This window comes from Jaculus jaculus, chromosome 14 (genome assembly GCF_020740685.1).
Source record: "Jaculus jaculus isolate mJacJac1 chromosome 14, mJacJac1.mat.Y.cur, whole genome shotgun sequence".
NCBI lineage: Eukaryota > Metazoa > Chordata > Mammalia > Rodentia > Dipodidae > Jaculus > Jaculus jaculus.
In genome coordinates this window covers 1,629,611-1,641,682 of record NC_059115.1, presented here as the reverse complement: position 1 = coordinate 1,641,682, position 12,072 = coordinate 1,629,611, and the positions used below count along the sequence as shown (strand labels likewise).

The 12,072-nt window shown below is 48.3% G+C and overlaps 1 protein-coding gene across 4 annotated transcripts in view; it reads left to right on the top strand.

Annotated features, from left to right (window-relative positions):
- Coq8b (coenzyme Q8B) overlaps positions 1-12,072 on the top strand; it is a 31,938-nt gene that overhangs the window by 16,500 nt on the left and 3,366 nt on the right. For all 4 annotated transcript variants that reach the window (XM_045134385.1, XM_045134383.1, XM_045134384.1 and 1 more), the window contains 3 exons: positions 2,007-2,148; positions 2,248-2,355; positions 6,985-7,050. In XM_045134385.1, the coding sequence (XP_044990320.1) occupies positions 2,007-2,148; positions 2,248-2,355; positions 6,985-7,050 (316 nt within the window). The remainder of the gene's footprint in view (positions 1-2,006; positions 2,149-2,247; positions 2,356-6,984; positions 7,051-12,072) is intronic.

Here is a 12,072-nt window from a genome sequence, read left to right as displayed (position 1 = left end):
ACCACAGATTATAACTCAACCCTACCTAGACTCTCTTTTTCTTATACATACCTATGGTAAATTTAACTTAGGTAGTAGGCTCAGATGCTTTCTGGTGTAACACGTTTACGCTGTAGAGACTTCTGTCCCAGACTTCCCAAAATCCACAAAGCGAGTTCTTTTTTCCCTCTTTTCTTCCCTCCCTCCCTTCCTCCCTTTCTTTCTCATTGTTTTCGGGTTATTTTGGGGGGGGGTTGAGGTTGAGTCTCATTCTAGCCCAGGCTAACCTAGAACTCACTCTGTGGTCCCCGACTGGCCTTGAAATCCTTTACCTCTGAGTGCTGGAATTAAAGGCGCGTGCTACCAGATCTGACCTTCCCCTCCCCTCCTCCTAGCCGCCCCCCCACCACCTTGAGGTTTTCTTTCTCTTTTCCCCCTTGAGATGGAGTCTCGTGGACTGAGCCTGCGACTAACTACCAACCCCTGATTTTTCTGCCTCTTCCTCCAAGTGCCAGGGTAACTGGCCTGCATCACCATGCCCACAAAATATTTTCAATCCAAAATTGGCCACAAGTAACTGGAACCTTGGACTGTGAAGTCAGAAATTAGGGGAAAAATTCTGTAGCGACTAGAGTGTCCAGTGACTGGTATTACCAACTCATAACTTTAATATCACTGACTATTTGGGGGGTGAATTAATAATTTCTGAAAATATTTTTATTTACTTGAGAGGGAGAAAAATAGGCAAGTGGAATAGAGAATGGGTGCAGCAGGGCCTTAGGCCACTGCACAGGAACTCCATATGCATGTGCCCCCTTGCGCATCTGGCATACATAGGTGGTCCAGAGGAATCAAACCCAGGTCCTTTGGCTTTGCAGGCATGCGCCTTAACTGCTAAGCCATCCCTCTAGCCCTAAATTGATTTTTTTTTTTTTTAAGGTAGAGTCTTACTCTAGCCCAGCTGACCTGGAATTCACTATGTAGTCTCAGGGTGGCCTCAAATTCACGCAATCCTCCTACCTCTGCTTCCCAAGTGCTGGGATTAAAGGCATTTATACCACACCTGGCTTCTAGATTGATTTAAAATATATACATATATATATATATGTGTGTGTGTGTGTGTGTATGTATAAATATATATATATGTATATATATATATTTGATAAAGAGGCAGAGAGAGAATGAGCACGTCAGTGCCTCCAGCTGCTGCAAACAAACTCCAATATCCTGAGCTACCTTATACATCTGGCTTATGTGGGTCCTGGGGAATTGAACCGATATCCTTAGGCTTTACTGGCAAGTGCCTTAACCACGAAGCTATCTCTCCAGCCCTAGATTGATTTTTGTCTTTAAGTGATGCATCAACTAAACACACCACGGTGGTCTTGGAGCAAACAGAAGAGAAAGGCTGCTGGTAGGGAAGTGGTAACTGGGCCTCCAGCAGCACCCAGCTAAAGGGCACAGAATAGGCAGTTCAAGGAGTGTTGTTAAATGTCAGATCTGCCCGATATTGGCCATCGCCCAGACTCAATAGAAGCCAGAAAAGGGCAGCGGGAAAGGACATCGGGAAGGGCTTCTCAGAAAGGAAGGCTACCCCAGGCTTGGGGAGACGGCTCAGCCGGGTGAGAGCACTTGCTGAGTTCAATCCCCAGTACTCACTCAAAGAGCTGGGCGTGAGCCAGTGTGGGGGCGCACGCCTTTAATCCCAGCACTCAGGAGGCAGGGGCAGGAGAATTGCTTTCAGTTCAAGGCCAGCCTAAGACTACATAGTGAATTATAGGTCAGCCTGGGCTAGAGTGAAACCCTGCCTCAAAAAGACAAAACAAAACAAACCAAAGCCGGGCATGAGCTTGCTTGCTTGTAACCCCAGCGCTGCAGGGGATGGAGACAGGAGGTTCTCTGTGGCTCCCTGGTCAGGCAGGTACACCTGAGGACACCTACTGCCCTTCTCTGACCTCGCTGTGCATGCACCACACCTCGGGATCTACAGCATGAGATGCTATTTCTTTCCCTACCTCCTGCCCCAGGCAGCTCTTGGCAGATGACCCCTTCTTCCGAGTGCCCGCTGTGGTCAAGGACTTGTGTACGAAACGGGTACTGGGCATGGAACTGGCTGGAGGAGTCCCTTTGGACCAGTGCCAGGGCCTGAGCCAGGACATCCGAAACCAGGTACTTGCCTTGTGGAATAGCAGGACTATGAGGACCTGAGGGCCCTGCGGGGGCTCCTCATTCAGTTGTCTCTTCCTCCCCGCCCCCCCCCCCTTCCAGATTTGTTTCCAGCTCCTGAAGCTATGTCTGCGGGAGCTATTTGAGTTCAGATTCATGCAGACAGACCCCAACTGGGCCAACTTCCTGTATGATGCCACCAAGCACCAGGTTGGTTCCTTCTGATACGAGCCAGGGAGCAGAGCACGAGCTAGCTGCTGTAACTCATGTGCCCCAAGAGCCAGGCCTGGTGGTGCGTTCCTGTCATCCAAGCTGTTTGGGAGGCTGAGGCAAGTTCGAGGCCTGTCTAGGTTACACAGTGTGTTCAAGGCTGGCCTGGCAATTTAGGAAGACCCTATTTCCAAATAAGTAAAAGCCAGGCGTGGTGGTGCACATTTTTAATACCAGCATTTGGGAGGCAGAGGTAGGAGGATCCCATGAATTTAAGGCCAATCTTGGACTTCAGATTGAGTTCCAGATCATCCTGGACTAAACTGAGAGCCTACCTCACAAAAATAAAAAAGGAAGCTGGGTGTATGCCTTTAATCCCAGCATTCAGGACGCAGAGGTAGGATGATCACTGTGAGTTCAAAGCCACCCTGAGACTACACAGTGAATTCCAGGTCAACCTGAGCTCGAGTGAGACCCTACCTTGGGGGGGAGGGTACTGAAAAGGGCTGGAGAGACGGCTTAGTGGTTAAGGCGTTTGCCTGCAAAGCCTAAGGCTCCATGTTTGACTCTTCAGGTCCCACATATGCCAGACACACAAGTGACAGTCTGTTGGGCTTGTGTCAAAAAGAAAAAAGATTTTAGAAGCCAGACATGATGGCACATGCTTTTAATCCCAGCACTCAGGAGGCAGAGGTAGGAGGATCACCATGAGTTTGAGGCCACCCTGAGACTACATAGTGAAATCCAGGTCAGCCTGGACTAGAGTGACACCCTACCTCGGAAAACACACACACACACACACACACACACACACGGGAATGCAGGAAATAACCTTTTTTTTTTTTTTTTTAAGGCAAGCCCAACAGACTGACCTTTTTTTTTATGTGCTCACTCGTGAAAGAGGGAGAGAGAAGAGAAATGGCCCTCCAGGGCCTCCAGCCCCTGTAATCGCCTTCCACTCAAGTGCACCACCTTGTGGACGTGTGCAACCTTGCAAGCTTGAGTCACCTGTGCATCTGGCTTATGTGGGCTCTGAGGAGTTGAACATGGGTCCTTGAGCTTTGTAGGCAGGCGCCTTAACCGCTAAGCCCTTTCACCAGCCCTCAGGAAATAATAATGATAGTATTTTCAGGAAAGTGTTGATCATGGCAAAGGTCCTGGAAGTGTAGGGGAAAGAGGGTGGTGTACATCTAAACTGGTATTATTTGATATTTTAAACTGGGTGGTAAGATTTGTGGGTATTTTCTTTCCTTTATTTTATTTATTTATTTTTTGAATTTTAAAAATACCACATTTGATTCAGATTTTACAAAGGAGTGGGGAAGGGGAAGGCTGGGCGGTAAGGGGAGATAAAGTGGGGAGATGAGAAGCGTACCCCTGGAGCCCAAAAGCCCGTATGAGCCACGTGTAGCCAGGAGTCCATGTGACCAAATGCGGGTCTGGGGGAAAAAGCATGGAAAGGAAAGAAGAAAGCTCAAGAAGCTACTGCCATGTGGGGAGTTGGAGGAGATAAAGAACCTATGCAGAGAATAAGGACTGGGGCCCTCCTGGCTGGGCCTGGGCCTGAGCCTGGGCCAAGCCAGCCCAGGCCCAGCTGAGGGAAAAACTCATCCATAGCTGGGAGTTCCCAAGTGATCAGAGAATGAAAGAGCCTCTTATTTATTTATTTATTTACTTACTTACTTACTTATTTATTTATTTATACTGTGGTGTTTTGAGGTAGGGTTTTGGTCTAGCCCAGGCTGACCTGGAATTGACTATGTAGTCTCAGGAGGCCTCTTACTCATGGTGATCCTCCTACCTCTGCTTCCCGAGTGAGGAATTAGAAGCATGTGCCACCACACCCGGCCTTTATTTTAGCTTTTAATTATATATTTTTAAAGATTTATTTTTATTTATTTATTTATTTATTAGAGACACAGAGAGAGAGAGATTGAGAGAGAGAGAGAATGGGCATGCCAGGACCTCTAGTCACTGCAAATGAATTCCATACACATGGGCCACCTTGAGCATCTGGCTTACATGGGACCTGGAGAATTGAACCTGGGTCCTTAGGCTTCACAGGCAAGTGCCTTAACTGCTAAGCCATCTCTGCAGCCCTCCTCCTTTTTTCTTTCTTTCTTTTTTTATTTTTCAAGGTTGGATCTCACTATAGCCCAGGCTAACCTGGAATTCACCATGTAGTTAGTCTCAGGCTGGCCTAAAACTCATAGCAAATCTATCTCTGCCCCCTAAGTGCTGGGATTAAAGATATGTGCTGCCACGCCCAGCTATTTTCTTCCTTTTTTAAGGGGGCGGATTTGGAGGTAGGGTCTCACTCTAGCTCAGGCTGACCTGGAATTCACTATGTAGTCTCAGGGTGGCCTTGAACTCATGGCAATCCTCCTACTTCTGCCTTCCAAGTGCTGAGATCAAAGGCATGCTCCACCATACCTGGGTTTTTTTTCTTTCTTTCTTTGTTGTGTTTGTTGTTAATCAATTGTATCTTACTTTATTTTCTCACTTCTGTTTTTTTAATTTTTTATTGACAACTTCCATAATTGTAAATAATATCCCATGGTAATGCCCTCCCTACCTCCCTCCACTTTCCCCTTTGAAATGCCACTCTCCATCATATCCCCTCCTCCTGTCAATCAGTCTTTTTCTTTCTTTCTTTCTTTCTTTCTTTCTTTCTTTCTTTCTTTCTTTCTATCTATCTATCTATCTATCTATCTATCTATCTGCCTCTTTGTTGCTCTCAAATAAAATAATTAAAAAAAGATTAAAATATATATATATGGGTATGAACATTAAGAGCAGTGCTTACTGGAAAGTGTGGTGAGCATAGTATATACATTTAGCCAGATACCAGCAGACATTACACCCCTAGGGCTCATAATTATCCCTGTTGTAGGTTTTCAGTATCAGGGATGTATTCTGTCCCATGGAGCAGGCCTCCAGTCAAATTAGAGAGCAGTTGGTTTCCCCCATAACAGATGGGCCACTATTGCATCCATTGGCTCATTTGGCCTGGTTGGCCAAATTCAAGGCTTGCAGTGCCAATGTTGAGTTATCTTCATTGGTGATTTCTCTCTCTCCCATTGAACTGTGTGCAGCAAAGCTTTTTCCAGCTTTCTGTCACCTGGTATACATGGAAGAAGTTATCAGCTCAGCTCCAGCAGGATTTCTCAGTAACCTTGCAGCCCAACTATGTTGAATCTTTAGCAGTAGGAATCTCCTTCCTTTTTTATTAAAAAAAAAAAAAATTAGGGCTGGAGAAATGGCTCAGTGGTTAAGATACTTACCTGAGAAGCCTAAGGAACCTGGTTCGATTCTCCAGGTCCCATGTAAGCCAGATGCACATGGTGGTGCATGCAGCTGGAGTTTGTGTGTAATGGCCAGAGGCCCTGGTGCACCCATTCTCTCTCTCTGCCTCTCTCTCCCTCTGTCTCTAATAAATAAAATAATAAATTAAAATATATATATATGTGTGTATATATATATATATATATATATATATAATGTTTATTGCAAGGAGAGAGAGGGAGAGACAGAGATAATGGGTGTATCAGCCTGTGCAAATGAACTGCAGATGCAAGTGCCACCTTGTGCATCTGCTTTATGTGGGACCTGGAGAATCAAACCCAGGATCCTTTGGTTTTACAGACAAACACCTTAACCACTAAGCCATCTTTCCAGCCTTTTTTCATTTTTCATGTGCCTTTCTCTGGACCTCAAATTTGCTATAAAGACAAATAGGAAGGCTGGGGGTGTATCTCAGAGGTAGAGCACTTGTGTAGAACCACAGTGAGGGCTGGGGGCATGGCTCAGAGGTAGAGCACTTGTCTAGATCCACAGTGAGGGCTGGGGGCATGGCTCAGAGGTAGAGCACTTGTCTAGAGTCCACAGTGAGGGGCTGGGGGCGTGGCTCAGAGGTAGAGCACTTGTCTAGAGTCCACAGTGAGGGGCTGGGACATGGCTCAGAGGTAGAGCGCTTGTCTAGAATCCACAGTGAGGTGTTGGGACGTGGCTCAGAGGTAGAGCACTTGTCTAGGATCCACAATGAGGGGCTAGGGATGTAGCTCAGAGGTAGAGCACTTGTCTAGAGTCCACAGTGAGGGGCTGGGGACGTGGCTCAGAGGTAGAGCACTTGTCTAGGATCCACAGTTAAGGGCTGGGGGTGTGGCTCAGAAGCAGAGCACTTGTCCAGGATCCACAGTGAGGGGCCGGGGACGTGGCTCAGAGGTAGAGCACTTGTCTAGATCCACAGTGAGGGGCTGGGGGCGTGGCTCAGAGGTAGAGCACTTGTCTAGATCCACAGTGAGGGGCTGGGGGGCGTGGCTCAGAGGTAGAGCACTTGTCTAGGATCCACAGTGAGGGGCTGGGAGCGTGGCTCAGAGGTAGAGCACTTGTCTAGAATCCACAGTGTGGGGCTGGGGGCGTGGCTCAGCGGTAGAGCACTTACCTAATGTGTGAGGACCTGGGTTCCATCCCCAACACTACAAAAATGGCTTGGAAGTGTGGAGAGCACATCCTGTACTCTGCCTGGAGCAATGCATAGGAGAGGAAAATGAGAGGCCTAGCTGCCCCCCCCCATTGACAGTGGGGGTGTCATTGGATTCTCCAAGTTCCTTTCATCCTTGTTTGCAGGTGACTCTGCTAGACTTTGGTGCCAGCCGAGAATTTGGAACGGAGTTCACAGACCATTACATTGAGGTGAGCTGCCTCTGTCTCCCCATCCTGACGCTGGTGCCTCTGAAGGGCCAGTGCTCAATCCAGCCAGGCGTTGTGGCAGGGGGACAGGAAAGAAAAGTGTCATAGCCAGGGCTTGGGAAGGTGGCTCAGTACATGAAGCCCTTGCCGTGCACATGTGTGGTCTGGAATGCGCGTCCGTCCCCAGCAGCCACGTAGCTGCCATGTGGGAGTGGCGTCCTGCCTGTAATCCCAGTGCTCGGGAGGCAGAGACAGGATCCCTGGGGCATGCTGCCCAGCAAGGCTAGCCAGATCAGTAAGCTCTGGGCTCAAGTGAGGGATCCTGCCTCAGTAAATAGAGTGGACAGCAATCAGAGAAGACACCTGATGTCAACGTTTAGTCTCTACCTGCATGTGCACACACATGCATATGCACTTAGACATACATGTGCACACACGTGCACTTACGCTTAAACGTGTGCTCACATGCATGCAAATGGCTTAAATGTGTGCTCACATGTGCACACATGCAGGTGCACTTAAACATACATGTGCTCTCATGTACACACATACACATGCAGTAAAAACCAGAAAAAAAACAGGCGTGGTGGCACATGCCTTTAATCCCAGCACTCGGGAGGCAGAGGTAGGAGGATCGCCATGAGTTTGAGGTCACCCTGAGACTCCATAATGAATTCCAGGTCAGCCTGAGCTAGAGTGAGACCCTGCCTTGAAAAACCAAAGGAAACAAAAACAGAAATAATAATATAATTTTTTTAAAAGCAAACACAGGGCTGGAGGGATGATTTAGCCATTAAGGTACTTGCCTGCAAATCCAGAGGATCCAGGTTCGATTCCCCAGGACACATGTAAGCCAGACGCTCAAGGTGGTGCATGCATCTATTGTTCGTTTGCAGTGGCTAGAGGTCTTGGCACGCCCATTATCTTTCTCTCAAATAAGTAAATATAAAAAATAATTAAAATAAAAAAGCAAAGCGCCCAATAAATAAGCTAGGCCTGGTGGCTCCTCAGGAGTCTGAAACAGTAAGATGACAAGATCAAGGATTGCTTGAGTTCCAGAGTACGTGCAAGGCCAGCCTGAGCAACTTAATGAGACCCTGTTTGAAAATAAAAAGCAGGGTTGGAGCGATGGCTTGGTGGTTAGTGCCTGCGAAGCCTGAAGCCCCAAGTTTGACTCTCCAGGTCGACACAAGGTCGCACATGTGCACAAGGAAATGCACGTGTTTGGGGCTCAATTACAGTGGCTTGAGGCCCTGGCATGCTACTTCTTCCTCTCTCTCTCTTTCTCCTCTTCCCTCCTTCATAAAAAAGGGGCAGTTTGTTAGGGGCCTTGCCTCAAAAAAAAATAATAAAGTAAAAGCTGGCTGTCATGACACATGCCCTTAACCCCAGCACTTGGGAGGTTGAGGTAGGATCACCATGGCCATGAAGTTGTGGCCGACATGGGTTACAGAGTGAGTTCTGGGTCAGCCTTGGTGTGGTGGTTTGATTCAGGTGTCCCCTATAAGCTTGGGTATTCTGAATGCTGGGTTCCCAGCTGATGGAGATTTGGGAATTGATGCCTCTGGGAGGGAGTGTGTTGTTAGGGTTGGGCTTATGGGTGTTAACACATGGCATATCCCCATGCCAGTGTTTGGCACACTCTCCTGTTACTATTGTCCACCTTATGTTGGCCAGGGGGTGATGTTCACCCTCTTCACATGGCATCATTTTCCTGCCATCATGGAGCTTCCCCCTTGAGCCTGTAAGCCAAAATAAACCTCTTTTTCCCACAAGCTGCTCTTGGTTGGGTGATCTGCCAGCATTATAAACCTGACAGCAATACTTGGCTACAGTGAGACCCTGACTCAAAAACCAAACAAAAACAACAACAATAACAAAAACAAACCAGGCTGGAAAGGGGGGTCAGTGGTCAATGGCACTTGCTTGCAAAGCCTGCTGTCTGGGGTTCAATTGCCCAGTTACCCACATAATGCTATACAGGTATTTGCAGCATTAAGAGACTCTGGTGTACCCATACAGACACACATGCACTTATATATATATTTTGGGGGGCAAGCTTAACAGACTAGCCTTTTATTTATTTATTAAAGGGGGGTTGGAGAGAGAATGGGCACACCAGGGCCTCCAGTCACTGCAAAAGAACTCCAGATGCAATGCACCATCATGTGCATCTGGCTTACATGGGATCTGGAGAATTAAACCTGGGTCCTTGGGCTTTACAGGCAAGTGCCTTAACCACTAAGACATCCCTCCAGCCTGGACTAGCCTTTAAAAAAAATTTTTAATTATTTTATTTGAGGGAGAGAAAGAGGCAGATAGAAAGAGAAAAGGGGTGCCCCAGGGCCTCCAGCCATTGCAGGCTAACTCCCGACACATGCGCCACCTTGTGCATTTGGTTTACATGGGTACTGAGGAATTGAACCTGGGTCATTAGGCATTGAAGGTAAGTGCTTTATCCTCTAAGCCATCTCTTCAGCCCCCTTGTTTTGTTTTTATGCAAGAGACCAAGAACAAGGTGAGAGAGAGAGAATGGCATGCCTGGAGTTCGATTGTAGTGGCTGCACCAGGACCTCAGCCACTGCAGTCGAACTCCAGGCATGCCATTCTCTCTCTCTCTCCTAAGATACTTAAAAACGAAATAATGGCAGTATTAATTGCAGTTAATAAATATCAATCGGTGTAACATGTAGTAACTGTTTTGTATATAGCAACTCTGAGAGCCAGGGCCACTTTTAGCCCCGTTTTACAGATTAAGTAATTGAGATTTAGAAGAGAGGTTGCTTACAGTCCCAGCAGACCTGCAAGCCACATTCAGGTAGCTTGGGTCCAGAGCGCCTGTCATAGCCACCTCCTGAGAGAAAGGCCCATGGTGAACCTCCTGTCCAGGTGTCCTTCCAGCCTGTGCCCCATAAGAGCTGTGACATCAAAAAAATGCCCCTCACCTACTTTGCCCGTCCCTTTCAACCTCCCAGGTCAGCTTGTCTCAGAGGCTGCAGAGAACACCCCCTTTCTTTCTTCCTTCCCTTTATTTACTTATTTATTGTGTTTTTTTGAGGTAGGGTGCCACTCTAGCCCAGGCTGACCTGGAATTCACTATAGAGTCTCAGGGTGGCCTCGAACTCATGGTGATCTTCCTACCTCTGCCTCCCGAGTGCTGGGATTAAAGACATGTGCCATCATACCGTGCTGGCCTTTTTTTTTTTAATGTGCAAGAGCAAGATTTGAGAGAGTGTTGAAGTCAGATTTGCATTGCTGGCAGAAATCACCCGACCAAGAGCAGCTTGTGGGGGGCAAAAAAGTTTATTTTGGCTTACAGATTCGAGGGGAAGCTGCATGATGGCAGGGGCAAACCAAGGCATGAGCAGAGGGTGGACATCACCCCCTGGCCAACATCAGCTGGACAACAGCTACAGGATTGTGTGCCAAACGCTGGCAAGGAAAAACTGGCTATAACGCCCATAAGCCCACCCCCAATAATACACTGCCTCCAGGAGGCGTTAGTTCCCAGATCTCCATCGGCTGGGAACTTAGTGTTCAGAACACTCGTTTGTGGGAGACACCTGAATCAAACACCACAAAGAGCATGGTGTGCCAGGGCCACAGGTGTTAGCCTCAGGAACACTGTCCACCACTCGTGGAGGGCCGCAGTGGCCTAGTGGTCATCAGCTAGGCTCGGCTGGTGACCGCCCAGCTCCAGGAAACTCACGTGCTGACTGGGCAGGCTTGTGTTCTGATTACACAGGCAGGTGGGGGTGGAGCCCGGTCACTCTGTGCCTCAGAGACCAGCTTTGCAGAGGGTGCCTTTTTCCTGGGCCCCGAGGAGCTGTAGAAAGGATTTTAAGGGAGAGAAGGATTACAGGGGAAAAAACCAAACCCCCTAAATTTCAAGCAGTTTTTAAGATTGGAGGCTGGAGAGATGGCTTAGTGGTTAAGGTGTTTGCCTGCAAAGCCAAAGGATCCCTGTTCAATTCTCCAGGACCCATGTAAGCCAGATGCACAAGTGGGTGCATGCATATGGAGTTCATTTGCAGTAGCTAGAGGCCCTGGCACTCCCATTTTCTCTCTCTTCCCCCTCCCCCTCCTTTCTCTTTCAAATAAATAAATAAATAAAAATAAATTAAAAATTTCTGGCTGGGCATGGTGGCCCACCCCTTTAATCTCAGTACTTGGGAGGCAGAGGTAGGTGGATTACTGTGAGTTTGAGGCCACCCTGAGACTAGATAGTGAATTCCAGGTCAGCCTGGGCTAGAGGGAGACCCTACCGTTAAAAAAAAAAAAAAAAATCTATTTACTTGCGAGAAAGAGAAAGTAGGGGTGCACCAGGGCCTCCTGCCACTGCAGATGAAGTCTAGATACATTATCACTTTGTGCATCTGGCTTCATGTAGGTAGCTGGGGAATTGGACGTGGGCCATCAGGCTTTGCCAGCAAGTACCTTTAATGGTAGAGCCATCTCTCCAGTCCAGTCTGGGCTGCATCGTGAGACCCTGTTTCAAAGAACAAATAAAAAGCCTGTCACATGGGCTCCCAAGGACCACGGCATAACAGATGGCCAGACAGCCGCAGGCAGGGGAAGCAGCAGTACAACAGAAGTGCCACGTTCACCCCGTGTCCCCCCGAAAGTAAAGGCAGCTGGGGGGGGCTCAAAGCTAGACAGTTTCCTCTCCTGACTGTGGGCGTCTTCTTTTGTGCAATAATAGTAAGATTAGCTCCAAGTAATAAAGGTGCTCCCTACGCAGGTATGGTGCTGAGCCCTGCACGGGTGTCACCTGCCTTTTCCTCACAGCGACCCCAGGAGAAAGAAAAGTCTCTCTTCCGGGATGAGAAGCCAAGGCCCAGCTGCACAGCTGCTTGCCTGAGTTTCTGAGCCCCATGAGCTGCCCGCTGACCCGTGGCCGCCCTCTGCAGGGCTGGAGAGGAACGTAGCTCCTCCACCCGCGGGGCTTGGCCAAGGAGCAAGGCTGAGTGAGGCCCCATGCACTGTGCACCTGAAACCCACAGAAGTGTCTGCACCCAAGGGGCT